This window comes from Lipotes vexillifer, unplaced genomic scaffold (assembly GCF_000442215.2).
Source record: "Lipotes vexillifer unplaced genomic scaffold, Lipotes_vexillifer_v1.1 scaffold340, whole genome shotgun sequence".
Classification (NCBI taxonomy): Eukaryota; Metazoa; Chordata; class Mammalia; order Artiodactyla; family Lipotidae; genus Lipotes; species Lipotes vexillifer.
The window spans coordinates 728,188-744,651 of NW_006793646.1; the positions used below are offsets into that span (position 1 = coordinate 728,188).

The 16,464-nt window shown below is 38.3% G+C and overlaps 1 protein-coding gene across 10 annotated transcripts in view; it reads right to left on the bottom strand.

The window, feature by feature from the left end:
- The window catches only part of APP (amyloid beta precursor protein), a 288,182-nt gene that overhangs the window by 222,908 nt on the left and 48,810 nt on the right, over nt 1-16,464 (bottom strand). For 7 of the 10 annotated variants that reach the window (XM_007466499.1, XM_007466498.1, XM_007466496.1 and 4 more), the window contains exon 2: nt 7,833-8,000. The exons of 2 other annotated variants lie outside the window; for them this stretch is intronic. In XM_007466499.1, coding sequence (XP_007466561.1) covers nt 7,833-7,952 — 120 coding nt within the window. In that variant the 5' untranslated portion in view covers nt 7,953-8,000. The remainder of the gene's footprint in view (nt 1-7,832; nt 8,001-16,464) is intronic. One more of the 10 variants, XM_007466497.1, reaches the window with a different exon arrangement.

Consider the following 16,464-nt stretch of genomic DNA (forward strand, 5'->3'; position numbering starts at 1 on the left):
ACTACCACTCTATTCTACTGGTTAAAGCAAGTCTTGTGTCCAACCAAGATTGAAGGGGAGGTTGTAACTGCTAGAACACATAATTCATCAACAGTCAACGGTAGAACATATTAACACAGGGTCACATAAAGAACCATCTAGGGTTGCTTCCTGTTTTCAGGAAGTGTACTTAGTGATCATTTAGTACATTTAACTGAATATTTAAGGCCTTGCTATATGTTTATCACTCTACTATTGAGCATTATCATGGCACCTACATCTTAACTGGGTAAAAATAAACTGAGGGCAAATTTGGACTGAGGGCCAGCAACCCCTAACTCTTGCTTAAAAATTTCTTTAGGATTCTATCAATGGAAAGAAACAGTCTCTGCAGGAGGAGACCACAAGGCCATTTCAGGAGAGGTTCTTTCTGTGTAGAGAGCAGGGCAGAACATCTGCCCTATTCAGTTCCAATCTCTGTGCCAACAACAGGCCGTCCACAAGCAGTTACTAAATGACAACCCACATGCTCTGAGTCAGAGCCGAGTGTTGCATAAAATGCTTTGTAAAGCATGATCTCTAGAAACAGTAATTCTCAGTGACACTTTAGGCCTAAAATCCTTTTGCCCAAAGGAGCGAAAGTAAGTCCTAGTCTTAGCTCAGGCTGCCATAACAAATTACCGTAGATCAGGTGGCTTAAATAACAGGAATTTATTTTCTCACAGTTCTGGAGGCTGGAAGTCTAAGATAAGGGTACCAGCATGGTTGGGTTCTGGTGAAGGTTCTCTTCTCACATTATCTCTTTGTGTGAATAGTCAGAGAAAGCAAACTGTGCAAGCTCTCTGGTGTCTTTTCTTATAAGGGCACTAATCCCATCACAAAGCCCCCATCGTCATGACCTCATCTAACCTTGATTACCTACCAAAGGCTCCATCTCCAAATACCATCCCATTGGACTTTAAAGCTTCACCATACGAATTTTGGGAAAGACACAAACTTTAAGTCTATAGCAGCCCTCAATACACATTTGATGAAAAAAAAAGGAAAGAATAGTGCTGACTGTGCTAATAAAAAAATGTAAAGAAAATTTTTATATTTCAAATATGCAAGTATTTGAATGATGACTGGGCAAAAACATAACTATTATGATTGGGGAACAGGAGGGAATTTATGGGTACCAAGAATGTGTATGCTATGAGATAAAACGCTGATTACACAAACCTAAGTTTCAAACTATCTTCCCAATCAAACTTTATAAGGGCTTTATAAGAGCAAAGGTAAAAGACTCGATTTTTACTTTTTTCTCCCTAATCTTGCCCTTGACCAACAATAGGACCAAAGAAATCAGGAGGCAAAAATGCCAACATTAATAATAACAACAAAACAACCAACAGCAGAGAATACAAACTGAGAGGAACATGAAACTATGAAAGATATGGACTAGATAATTCACTATCAAAAACAAATATTTGACACATCATATTAAGCTAAGCACCAACAGATACGATGTGCAGCTATACAAGTGAGTTAAATTGGTTAGCAAAAGGTCAAAAAGAGGTCACGGTCATGAGTTCAGTTGGTTTCATTCTGTCCTAGGACCACAGACTGCTCACGGCTGCCTCTCTGACTCAGCCAGCTGTCTCTGAAACATCTGTGTTTTGGTCACAAGAGGGACTGAGAACATAAAGAAAAAAATGATTCATCACTATTGAGAGAAAGTAATCAGTAAACGAATAGCACTGTAAATGGTGACAGTAATGGGTTTTGTACATTTTAAAAAAAGGGAATTTGCACAATGATTGCAGAATATAGTGGATAAGCATCTTCATGGCGCTGAACAAAAATACTTGTCAACCTGGAATTCTATACATAACTAAACTATTGTTCAATAAGAACAACTTCTGGAAATAACTAAGTAAGGTGACAGGCACCCAAAAAAATAGAGGAATCAAAATAAACATTATGGGAATAGAGATGCTTTGGTGAAAGGATTCGCTGTAAACACTGAATCCAGTTAAAGACAGAACCTACGACTGTGAGAATTATGACAATAGAACAGACCATAATATTAAACTTCAAAAATAATATAGCTTACAAAATCTGTGAGAAGAGGAGTTGGAAAAATTATGAACATTATTTTCTTTGGCTTTCTTAGCAGGGAGTCAATCAACTGTCTAAAATAAAAATATGGAGCTAAAAAAAATAAAGGAAAATAAACATTTTCCAATAACACACACAAAAATTCAATCCTACAAATGAAACTATTATTTCTAATTATAAAAGAAAAATTTTAGACTACCTACAAAGTGGAAAGTGGCAGAAAGACCCTAAAATATCAATAAGCAATGTTCTAGATAGTTTAGGATGCACCATTCAATAGAAAAAGTTGAACACACTTTAAATGTTCTGAGTGAACACTTCTCCAACACCCACCCCCCAATACCTTCCCCAAAGCTGGTTAAAGTCATGATGTGAATTCCCTCAGCTACCCGCTCTCCAACCTATAAAACTTTCAAAAGGCACTGTATGTTTCTAAGCCCATTGTGTTGGGCTGTGGTCATTATTCTATTTTGCCCCCATGCCACCCTTCAACCTTTTTTCTGGCAAGAGCTCCTCTCCCCACACCAGTTGGCTCTGGTTGGGATGCCAAACAAGCCATATACCCTCATGACCAAGGTGGGCCAGTCCCAGTACATACTGAGTCCATGTGGATATGGTGACTAGTCCAAAGATAGATGGGTGACTGAAAGCAGGACCAACGAGAACCCTATCTGGGAATTAGAATGCACACTGGCAGAATGGGGTTGGAAATCCAAACTGGAACAACAAACTCCCAGAGTTGCCATCTTCCCTGGCCTCCTAAAGGAAGCCATCTTTGCAGGAGAAAATGAGGTGAACATAAAGGAGAAAGGATAAGCGGAAAACAAGAGACCCCAACAGAGAAATTCCAGGCAGCACTGAGTCTCAGTTTCGATATCTGAGGACCCAGTTACTGGATGCCTTTTTTAAAATTCTGTAAGCTATACCTACCCCAAGATCCCCTCCATCAATGGGAGAAAATATTCTCCATGTACGTGTAGATTTCAATCACCTGACAACATAAACTGCCTAATTAACCCACCCTGACTATTTCCCCATCTTTTATTCTCTTTTCTAAGACTCAGCAGTCACTAGTTTTCTTATGATGGATCTACCCTTCCTACAGTTTAGTGTAAGCTTCCCTCAGCTAAAGTTCCTTCCCTTTAAAAACAAAGCCCAACAAAAAACAAAGGCTTTCCCTTTTCCATGAATTGCCCACAGGCTCTTTGCCTCTTGGACTTTCCTCAGAGAGACCACAGATGGCTTCAACACCCATACATGTTATTCTTCCTGTAACCTACTGTAATTTGACTCTTCCCATGCTATTCCCTTGAAATTGCTATCCTAAAGATCAATAATGAACTTTTATTTGCCAAATTAGGAGACTGTTTTATTATAAAAAATGTCCATTATTCAGAAATGGGCAAAAGAGATTATGTACTGGGTGTTCTAGCAGTGAAATGCAGGTGTTGTCTTCCAGAGCCTGGGGTGGCAGGGGAAAAGATGACCTGATTAAATAGGGTATGTTCTTCTGATTGACTCTCTATAGGCTACTTTACAACCCTGTAGGAGTAGATACTGTAGATACCTGATAGCAATGCAAATGTTTCCTGTCTCATGCAATGCAGATCAGATAATTCCTGTTCACAGCCATGTGAATGAAGTTTGTTGAAAAAGGACTTAAATCTCTTCAAGTCAAACTGGTTAACATCTTACAGGTTACCTCATCAATTAATGAATTGAGTAAAAGTTTAGATACGCATTCATTTTGCAAGGCAGTCATGAGTTGCCTTGTCAAAAATTATACTTCAGTCACTTCTGGTCAGCATCACACTTGCACTCTCATCATTTCCCTCATTTAGATATTAACCTGGATCGACTTCCAGCACATAATACCACCTAGTTCTGATCCTAGGTTTCTTTGTTCCCCTTAAATGTTGCAAATCACCAAGTTTCTTTCCCAGGATTCTTTCCCAGAGGCATCACGAGGGTAAAATGAGGGCAAACACTTGGCAAGGTAGCTCAGTACCTTGTTAATGCTCAATAAAATTTAGTTGGTACTAGCATTATCAACATTATCGCCATGTGCCAACATCATCATCATCAGTTTTTAAGTTGCTAAAATTGTTTTATAAGCCTTTCTTGGCCCTGCGATCTCCCTCTAAGAACAGGTCCTGTATCTTACTCATCATTGCATCCTTAGCACCCAGAGATATAAGTCCGAAGGAGGAAGTGAGAACCACTGGACTCTAGAAAAGTATTCATATAATCATCTTGCACTAAAATATTTTTAATGAAAGACGTATTTAAAAGGCCCCAAATAAGCCTCTCTAACTCCCAAACACCAGTAAAATTCTGGGGGAAGGTCTGGAAGGACTCTTCACTTCCGCTTCCCTCTTCCACTTGCTAGATCATGGGATTTAAGACCCTTGCAGCCCAGAGTCACTGGTGGAATGGGGCGGGGCAGGACAGCAACAGTGTTCAATGGAAATATAATATAATGGAAACATAATGCCAGTGTAATGTTAAATTCCACAGTAGCTACACTGAAAAGTAAGACACAGTTGAAATTCATTTTAATAACATACATATTCACAATTTAGTAACATATACATGATGTTTACAACAGTATATACAAAATATTATCATTCCAATATGCAATCAATATGAAATTATTGATGTGATTATTTTATACTCTTTCTTCATGTAAATCTTTGAAATATGGTATTTATTGATATCTTACACTTATAGCACACATTATAGCCACACTGCAGGCACTTGACAGCCATGCGCCGCTAGTGGCTACTGCCCTGGATAGCTCCGGAGAAGACGCTCCAGTTGGGTCCCAGGGAAATGAGAAACTAGATATGAGGTCAGAGTGACAAAGCAAGAGGGTGACTTTTGTTTTTGTTTATTCTTTTCAGGGTCAGAGTGCTCATATTGACCAGCCTTCTGACTCAGCCCTTCATGATGATTCACAATAAAGTGGTGATTGATAAGTTTATTTATTTTTTTTAAATTTAAAATTAATTCTTATTGGAATATAGTTGATTTACAATGTTCTGTTAGTTTCTGCTGTACAGCATAGCGAATCAGTTATACATATACATCGAATATGTGATTCTATAGAATCAATCTATAGATTGATTCTATAGAATCAATCTTTAGATTCTATTCCCATATAGGTCATTACAGAGTACTGAGTAGAGTTCCCTGTGCTATGCAGTACGTTCTTATTAGAGGGTGACTTTTGGATATGCTAATGTACAGTCATTCTCTTTCTTTTAAAATAATAAACACCTTCCATGACACATCCTGTTGTTACAGAATAGAGATCAAATTCATTAAAAGGGCCCACAAGGCCTGATGGTCTGGCCCTTTCTTAACTTTTCTAGCCTAATGTTTATCTAATCCATCTTAAGACTCTGGCCTGTTGTGTATCGTTGTACAAGACCTCAGTGGGTGGTAAACTGAGATAGGCAGATAGAACCAGAATTTCAAGACAAAGGAGAAACAACCAAAGGGCTCACTTTCCTCCCCCTACCTCCACCCCATGGTCACCAACAATCTGGCAAAGGCTAGGACTATGAAGAGCCACTCTGTGGCTTATCCCTGGGACAAAAAACAGACTAAAACAGGAAGCAAAGTTACCCAGGCATTAGTGGGATCTCTAAGTGGAGTGGGAATAGGGTTGTTCTCAGGGTCATGAAGAGTAATTTTTATAGAGTCATCATACAAATGTAAAAACATATGATTATTCATGACTGACACTGAAGAAAAACTTAGATGCCAACTACGATATATACATCAAAATAGCCATTCAACAGAAAATTATGTGGTCAACGTCATTAAGTAAATTTGAGTTGTAGCCTTTAAAAAAATGTATTTAACATACAGAATGCATAATCTGCATGTGTATCCAGATAAGTAAAATGGTATCAAAAACCTAAAAGCATGCATGCGCAGAGTTCCAATTTACCAACTCATAACTCATCTACAAAACTGTACTAGAGGAACTCTTCAATAAAATGTGAATATTATTTCCAAAAATGTATATTTTAGAAATGTCATATCCAGGCAAAAGTGAATTTATTATCAGTCCCTATATAATAAATGTTTTTAAAAATAATATAAAGGATGCCAATATTAGTGATTTCTACTTAAACATGAAGAATTATCTTTTCACATCATAGTTCATACTCCTTCAAGACAAAAGTTACTTGATATGCAATATATTGTGATAATGCAGATGCTTCTTTGCTTCTCAAAACACAGGAGTTAGAATTTAGATTGTCCTTTCTTATAGTGCTACCACTAAAAAAAAAAAAAAAAATACATGTGGGCATATATGTATATGTTAAATATATATATATATATACACACACACAGATATATATTTCATTAAACATTCATTTTGGATCCAACAGGGCTAAAGAAAATTTTCTTGTACATAAAAGATTACAACAAAGGAAATGTTGCCAGGTTATCCATTGTTTATGTAGGGTAAGAAATTTTGCTTTGCCAAGAGGTGTAAGACTAATTCCTTTCAATGTTCTTAAAACACCAAGAGCCACATATTGTAGGAATATATAACTGTCTAGGAATGTGGGACAAAATGCCTTGGACTCCAGTTATTTTAAACTGAATTAATTAAAAAAAAAAAAAAACCCTATACAATAATAGCAAGAAATCTAGGAGAAATTACACAAAGGCTGAAGATCTCTACAAATGGCAAGGGGGTGATTTCCAGGCTAAAAGTTATGTTGAAAAAGCAAAGTACAGGGGCTTCCCTGGTGGCGCACTGATTGAGAGTCCGCCTGCTGAGGCAGGGGACACGGGTTCATGCCCCAGTCTGGGAGGATCCCACGTGCCACGGAGCGGCTGGGCCCGTGAGCCATGGCCGCTGCCTTTTGTATAAGCAGAAGAAGGAAAAATATAAATTCTCTCTTTTTCAAGAAGGCTAAATCAAGAACGATGAAAATATATTTTAACAGAGGATGGATGGCAAGTGAGATTTTGGAGTGCAACTTCTTATTTCAATATTTTAACAATGTAAATGTTTTAGGTTTTCAAATCGTAAAAATAAAGAAAGAAAAACTAAAATTAAATATAAACAAATAAATGAACTAAAATATATCAAATTGGTAACATAGAGAAAATTAATTCTAGTCACTTTAATTTTATTTTTTTAAATTTTTTATTGGAGTATAGTTGATTTACAACGTTCTGTTACTTTCTGCTGTACAGCAAGGTGAATCAGTTATACATATACATATATCCACTCTTTTTTAGATTATTTTCCCATACAGGTCATTACAGAGTACTGAGTAGAGTTCCCTGTGCTATACAGTAGGTCCTTATTAGTTACCCTATGCAGTAGTGTGTATATGCCAAGTCCAATCTCCCAATTCCTAGTCACTGTTAAACACAATACTTTGCATTAGCCACAGTGGGATACACTCTAAAGATAAAAGGAAGAGCCAAGGTATCTTAAACTTTACTCAGTTGGGTTTTTTCTCTTTTTTTTAAAATTAAAGTATATCTGACATACAAGATTATATTTCAGTTGGTTTATTGATGGTTATTATATGACATAATTTTTAAAATATTTATGCATACTGTAGGGTAAAGCAAGTAAATACATTAATGGTATGGTGAATTATTAGGAACCAAGACGTTCACTGCAAGAGATAAAATACAAACATAAAAGAAATTAAATTAAAAAAACGTGTATGTGATCCAACATGAACCGCTGGCCACCAGCGGAGACTTACTTCTTGGCAGTACTGCAGGATGCCCTCCTTGGTGCCAATGCAGGTTTTAGTCCCCGATGGATCTGACTCCCACTTGCCATTCTGCACGTTCATGTGCATGTTCAGTTTGCCACAGAACATGGCGACTTGCGGTTCTGCAAGCAGGCCAGCATTGCCATCAGTGGGCACCTGAAAAAAAATAAGTTTTGGTTAGTTACAAAAATCCATAGCTCTGGGGTGGAGGCTGGGGGGAAGGGCTGTAAAGAGAAACATGGCCTGGAGCAATGCCAAAAATAGTTCTATTCCTCCTAATTCTCAATTATGAATTCCTTTGGGTTAAGCATTATGTATGCTATAGACATCTCCAACCACATATAATACAGTGTTGGTTTTTTAACATTGAAATGAAGAAATTAGCAGTATTGAGAAGAATTTATTCATTGAAAAGCTTATACATTTCCCCCATGGCAGATTTCATTGACAAATTTATCCATTTTGCTTACTGCAAGGTCCTGACAATAAAATCAGATGTTTTTTCTGAAATAAATAGAATCACTCTGGAGGAAACCATATTCTCATAATACCCTCCAAGTCACTCACACAAAGAACAATGCCAAGTCCCTGCACGGTGACCAGCTCTGTGAGTAAGGCTGTATGTCACCTCCCAGAGCTGAGGGTATGGTGTCACTGATGCTTTACTAATTAGCAAGTGACAACTTCATAACTTTTCGGACTGAAAAAATTACTGTAGAATTTACCAAGCACAAACATGAATGAATATGTTGGCCATTCCATCGGTTTTCTCCAGAACATTCTCTGGTTATCACTCTGTCAGCTCTGAAGAGTACAGTAAGGGTGCTCGTGTCTCATCTTCTCAGCTACGCTGCAAAGAGGTGACAAGTCTCACTCAGGGCCCAGCAGAGCACCTACTGCGTAGCAAGCTCTCAATAGGTCTTAGCTATGACCACTGCAGGCAACACACAATTTTGCCAAAATAACTTTGAAATGGGTGCCTTTTTGTATTTCCAAACCCTTCTGCCCACCGGTATTACGTTCATATAAATATATACATATTTTTTTGGCCACACGGCACAGCTTGCGGGATCTTAGTTCCCCGACCAGGGACTGAACCCGGGCCCTGGGCAATGAAAGAGTTGAGTCCTAACCACTGGACCACCAGGGAATTCCCCATATAAATATTTTTAAAGGGAAAATGGAAGTTCTGAAATATCCATACTACCTCACTTAATAGGTTCTGATAGCTCAAAAAGAAAAAAAAAAAAACAGCAAAAGATGAAAAATAAATCCACAGGAGTGCAAGTGTTATGCGAAACCAAGGTATCAAAAGACATGGTGGCAAAGTAATCCCTCCCTTGTTAAATCCAGCTTTGGAGGAAATGTGTGAGATCCATGCTAAGAAGAGTTAACTTCCAACAGAAGCCATTCATGCAGTGGAGAACTGGGTGATTCTATAATAACTTGTATCATTTCTAAAAATTGTTCACAGGAGGGAAAAAAACAACACTAAAATTACACCAAGAGATTTCAGTTAAAGAAATAGCTTCCTGACACTTCCCCCCACAGAAATGTAAAAATAGATCAAACATCTGTCTGTTCTAGTCATCATCATATATATTTTGTCCATAAATCCATAAGAGGATTTTTGTCCTTTAAAAAAAATAATCTTGTACTGAACCTAGCTGAGACCTATCATAGACCTGAGTGCAAAAGCTCCTGGCACAATCTCTAAAACCATGTTTCAGGTAACATTTTCTGCATTTCTAGTTCTACTTTATATGGCATGTTTAATAAAATTCTACCTCTCTGCTGCCAGATGTAACAAACAGCAGCTGAGGCCACAGTATCGGATCGTCAGCAGAATAGCTAGGACCCCTCAACTCCCCAATTTGGGGCCTTGCCCACCACCTGCAATTTCCAAGCCAGAAACTGAGAGGCTCATTCTCCAAGAGATGCAAAGAAGCAGCCTAAGCAGAATGTTCCATAAATGTAAGTTTCACAGTTTTCCTGAGGGAATAAGAGAAAATTCAATGCTTTGATCCTTAAAATCAGAATATAAATTTTGTCCATTTTGCTGAAGTAAGTAGTAAGATAATAACATTGCGAAAAAGTCAAATAATGATCAGATACCTATAGATAAGGCCCTATCTTAGATGCAATGAAGGACATAAAATACATTTATAATATATAGATAAATATATAAAATTTATTAATGTACTTGTTTATAAAATACGGGCTTTGCCCATGTTTTAAATTCCATTATCAAGGAATTTAAAATCTAATAATGAAATCACCATTGCATTCCCCATGGCACTTTATTCTGCTCAAATTCATTCCTGTCTCAAAGATTTCCAGTCTTAGAATCTTGGGGCCTTACCCCTAACTGAACAGAGGGACTAATGACCCTTTACCACTGTTGGTATTTATTTTGCTGAATAAATTCTACCTCCACCACCTTAACATTTCTCTGTACCTCTGACTCTCCACAGTGTGTTCCATAGTTACTATCTCCTTGTCTATGCAAAGGGCCTTCATTCCATATCCTCCCCTCAAGGAACAATGAAGTAACAATTTCTCTCCCCCATGGTAGCCAGCTTCCAAGATGACCCCTAATGGTCCCTATTCCCTGGATTCATGCTCTCGTCACGGCCATCCCATAATGTATCAAGGTTTGTCTGTAGCAACAAATAAAATAGGGCAAAAATATGTGTTTTCCAAGGCATGGTCATTAAGGGCACTAGGGTTTCTTCCTTGCTCTCTGGGATCACTTGCTATTGAGGAGGTCAGTTGCCATGCTGTACAGACACTCAAGCAGTCCTGTGGAGAGGCCCATGTGATGAGGAACCAAGGTCTCCTGTCAACAGCAATGTAAGTGAGCTGGGAAACTTCCTACAGCCTCATCAGCCTTCATCTGATGGCAGCCCTGGCTGACATGACTGAAACCTCAAGAGAGACACTCCCAAATTCCCAACCCACAGAAACTGAGATAGTATATGTTTGTTGTTTTAAACCATTAGGTTTGAGGTAACCTATTACACAGCAGTAGATACCCAATAAGTTCCTCCAGCTCCATAATACATCCACAAATAGGCTCTGATCTCCTCTACTGAAAGAAAGAAAATAGACAAAAATTACCTCATTCCATTCTGTTATCCTCTAGAGGAGGGTGTCAGCACATTTTCTATGTAAAAGGCCAGAGAGTAAATATTTTAGGTTTTGTGAACCCTACAGTCTCTTGTAACTAATCAACTCTGTTGCTGCTATGCAAAAGCGGTCTCAGACAATATGTGAAATGAGTGTGGCTACTTTACAATAAAATTTTCTTTACAAAACAGGCAGTAGGCCAGATCTGGCCAGTGGGCCATAGTTTACCTGCCTCTGCTCTAGAGGAACTGTCATCTTCCCATTACTTCCAACAAATTCTAGCAGGTGGTGATTTAAACACTCACCAATACCACCTTCTTACCTGCTTCTCAGGACCCTTGCAGTTTGGTTTACATTCCTACCATCCGAACAATTTTCTCAAAGGTTACATACAACCTCCTGAGAAAGGAAAGCCTTGTTCTTCAATACCTGTCACTTTTCATTTTCTTTGCCATATATGAATTCTTCCTTGGAAGTCTTTTCCCTTGGCTTCTGTCGCAATCCACTACCCTGGCTCTCTTTATTTTCCTGATTATCCCATTACTAACTCAAAATCCTTCAATTCCACAGCATAAGACATTCCTAAAGATTAGGCCATTGCTTCTCTTTTACCTACTTTAAGAAGTCTTGGTGTTTGCACGCTTTCACCTCCTAGCTGCTGAGAGGCAACTCCAATATAACAAAAGCAACAATAATAAATGACAGCAGCTAACATTTCTTCATTCAGTAAGTTTGAGTATGTAACACATGCTAGGCACTGATGTATTGGGTTGGCCCGAAAATTCTGGGGACAAAGCAGTAAGTCAGGCAAGTCCTTATCCTGACAATAAGATAACCGATCAGTTTGCTTGGATCTGAGGGGTTTCCAGGATATGAGACTTTTAGTGCTAAAACTGGTAGACTCCCCAGCAAGCTGAGACAACTGGTCACCCTACCTGACAAACACATCAAATGTTTCTCAATTTTTTCCTAGCTTGACTTCTTAACATCTTTCTATTTCTTCCATTCTTCACTTTGTTATCCTTCTGTCTTCTTGACTTTACAGTTATTTTGATGCCATCTGTTTGCATGTTTGTATGTTCCAACTACCAAATGGTGGTAATCTTTCTCCCATTCCCTTCAAATGAATTGATTATGGCCCTATCAAATTACTGGAAAGCATATTTAATTGCCTTATGATCTATCTCTTCCTTTTGACAATGGGAGCTAAGACAAGAAAACAGATGCTTCAGTTCCTTTTGGATTTTCTACCAGATGAGATCTAATATTAACTTTAAAAAAATAAGTATGATCATTAACATGACCCATTTTCTTAGAATGGAGCTGTTTAATAGTTCAAACTTTGATTCCTCAATACTCAGGGTAACTTATTATGCTAGAAATTATAAAACTGGCTGTACGTATATATCTGTTACATTTGACATTACAAGAGGCCCTTCACAAATAAATACTTAAATCACAAAGACATGTTTCCTGGGCAAAAATTCTTTACCGAGCCAACACCAGATCAGAGTAAGGCGCTGGGAGATAACAGATTAAACCAGAAGCTTTTCCATTCTTAATGAAGCCCACGTGCAAAGAATTTCAGGTTTTAAGAAACATATCCCTGGCTCAGTTAATTAAAACAAGACAAACAACCCAGGATCCTTACTGGAATCAAATAACCCATTTAAGAAACAAAGCCTAGCTGCTAGGAGCAGGCCACTCCCTGGCATTCATCCAGAAGGAAACCACCAGCAGCCAAGGTGGTCACATGGAAGATAATACTTAGCCTTCCAAGGGCCCAACAGGTTTACTCAAATCCCTTTTTTCTGAATGAAGCCTCAAAAAATGGCCTAATACATCATACACAAGGTCCTATTCAGGACGTGTTAAAATGGATGCTGTTAAAACTTAAATCTTTCAGTCCTAGAGTAAGTTATTTATAGCCAGTGAAAATGCATACCCTGTCAAAGTTATCCTAAAGATAATTATTCCTAACTTAAAAAAAAACATTTCTCTTAATAAAAATAAATATAAAAGCTTTACTGGATGGGAAATATAACCACTTAAATAACTATTACATTTTAATGTTGTTTTCATCTTAACACTATCTAAGGTAACTTCAGGTTACTTGGCAGAAATCCAAGACAACACCTCAAAGATTGGCACCCTGCTATAAATGGCCATTCATGGTCCCTGCATTTCTGAGAGACTGAAGATGAAGATAATTCTTGTAACCTGAATGACTTTGCACTGACATCATAAGACCAGAGATGCTTTCCCATGGGAAAACAGTGCTCAGTGACAACGGGCAGAATAACTGGCTGAAACAATGGCACATGCACACACTGCCTCAAAAACAACAGGCTATTTACAGAATGCTCTGAACTACAGAGACTCAAACACAACACCTAAAAATGCTGTCAATCTTTTAAAAACAACCATTTGCGGCCAGAAGAATATTTTAGGCTCTTACTATATAGACAAGCTACTCAAGTGAAAACGGACTTTCCAAAAGCAAGTTAGCTAGAAAACGGCTTTCCAAAAGGTTAAGGGGAAATTAAAATAAACAAATATACATATATACCTAATCTGGGCCAATCTGCAGAGGTGACCCCGAACCCACACCTAGAATCAATGCAATTTACAAGCGCAAAAGCAGCTTCTCAAACAAGTTGTCCCGCTGTCTTTCAAACTGGGTGTTCCCTTTCCCCAAAAAGTTTCTCTTTATTATCATCAAGGAGATCAAAATTCCTTATAGAGCTGGCTTGGCAACATTCCTCCCCACACAGTCCCAGCTAAAAGGGAAAGGGAACAAGGAACTCTCTGTTTCACTGGCTGAAAAGTCTTGCTTGGCAAGGAGAAGGCACGGATCCATAGCTCAGTGCATCCGTGGATTTATGTAATTTTAAGGTTTGTGGCTAATGAAAACCATCTTGTTTCTGCATTTAAACGAACTTCTCCCTGGTCTGAATAGCTGGCCTCATATAGTCACTCATTTGGTACTATTTAATCAGTTCACAGTTTCCTCGGGGTCAGATTTTCGTATAGTGAGTATCTTTTAAAAAGCACACAGCAATGCTATTTCTATCCCAGCTCTGGTTTCCTCACATAAATAATTTCCCCTTAGCCTCGGCATAATATAATTATGCCCCACGAAAATGCTTTGAAAACATTCAAATATTCCATTTTCAATGTAATTATTCTGTAGAATCATAATCAAGAAGATTTGAGTGTGAACCCCTTTCAAGGCCAGATAAAGTACCTTACTTAATCCTTAACATAAACAAATTTTCATTCTCAAAAGGAAAAGACTATCTGTAGGGCTTTCCTTTAAAAGCCAAAAAACAAAACAAAACAAAACTTAAGCAGAACCAGAACACCTGAAATTGCCCATTTTATCTCTAACAGAGGAGAACTGAAATTAAAATCAGAATCACAGAACTGAAAGAATCTGTAAAATCATCCATCCCAACTCTAAGCAGAAGGAAAAGGCTCTGAAGGATTTGTCCAAGGCCACAGAATTATGAAGAGGCAGAGCTGGGTGTTGGACCCACACCATCAAGGTTTCGGTGATGCAACCAGGCTGACTCTCAAATTAAAATGGAAAATTGTAATTTTCCAAGGTTTTGCCCCTGTGCGTGTGTGCACGTATATGTGGTGAGAAAGAATGCAGGAGCTAATCAAAGCATACAGAAAACTGAAATGTGATTACCGAAACTGTACACAGCTTCAATTTCCCTGTGTGGAGAGGCGGCCACGTTCCTCACATCCATTAGGTGCTGCACAATTATTTCAGAGCTCGAGTTTCAGGCTAAAAATGATGTGCCACAAAAGTGCGTGACAAAAGATGGGACTTTCCTGGTGGCGCAGTGGTTAAGAATCCACCTGTCAATGCAGGGGTCACAGGTTCGAGCCCTGGTCCGGGAAGATCCCACATGCTGTGGAGCAACTAGGCCGGTGCGCTACAACTACTGAGCCTGTGCTATAGAGCCCGTGAGCCACAACTACTGAGCCCGCATGCCACAACTACTAAAGCCCGCGTGCCTAGAGCCTGTGCTCCACAACAAAGAAAAGCCACCACAATGAGAAGCCCGTGCACCGCAACGAAGATACAACTCAACCAAAAGTAAATAAATAAATTGAAAAAAAAAAAAAAAAGTGAGTGAAGAGAGTAAACATTCCTTTCAGAGAATTAATCCACATATTTCACTCCTTGAAATTTGACATTCTTTTGGGGACACGGTTGACCTGGCTTCAAATGACAAGTTAGAGCTCCTTGATGGATCCATGGCCTCTGTTAATATTGATAAAGCTAATTCTTATATTGGGACCCCAAAATGAAGGCCATCCCAGTGGTGTTGTCCACATCACAAATCTAAACCTATACCAGCCTGCATGTAAGGTAAACACCTGTCAAGAAATCCTAACAAACCAATCACAATCCTCCAACTCAGCTTAAGCTAGCTTGATTTACCCTAAAAATAGGACCTGCTAGCCTTATAAGGAAATTCCCTTCCCGACCTCCTAGACAATCATGCCGTTTCAGTGTTGACCCTTCTAAAGCTCTATAAACGCGCTCTTGTCCCAAATCCCATTAGAACAGTGATCTACTGCTTATGAGGCACTGTATTCCCCCAATCCATGGATTGTCTTCCTTTGAATAAAGGACAACAAACTCATTATTAAATTGTTTTAGTTTTGCCATTTGACAGTATGAAGCTTTTTTTCTGCTTAAAGGATAGATATTCTAAAGTTGACCCCAAATTTCTTCCAATTCATAACAAAGGCCTATAAATAAATTCTTGCTGCTGGTGCACAGTAGAAAATCAGTTCTCCCAATAGAAACCTTTGTTATTCAATACTCGTGGAATTAATTACCAATGTTGAAAGCACGAATTTAGGTAGGCCCAAGAAAGAGTGATGCCCACTGCCTAGAACAGATATAATACTGGAATTAAAAAAAAAACAGAGCCTCATGTATGACAAACTCTTTGCCTATAGTTTTTGATCCAATTAATGCCCATTTAGTCCTAAACAGTAAATGTTCTATATTCTAACTGCATGCATATACACATATACATCATATATATATACTAGACCATGTATAATTGTGTTTATTGTGCTCTGACTTCGGTAACAGTCAAATTCTTTTCAACATCATTTTGATGTTTATCTCTTTAATTCTGTCTTGTAGTTTTACTGGCATGTTTCACATACAAAAACATACAGTATCATGATCTTTATACTATTTTGACTCTCAATATTGTTATATCTCATCAGGCTTGATCATGTGAACATGGAGATCGGAAAAGAGTTAAGGGCAAAGACTGAAGCATCTACTTAGGCCTTTCCCTTCATTATCTCCTTTGACTCAGAAGAACCTAGATAATTCACTTCCACATCTACTTAGATAATCAGAGAGGCTCAAAACCTGCCGAAGAGTCTAATCAAGGCTGTTTACTCCAAAACCCATGCTTACTTTTTTTCATACTAAGCCAGGTGGCAT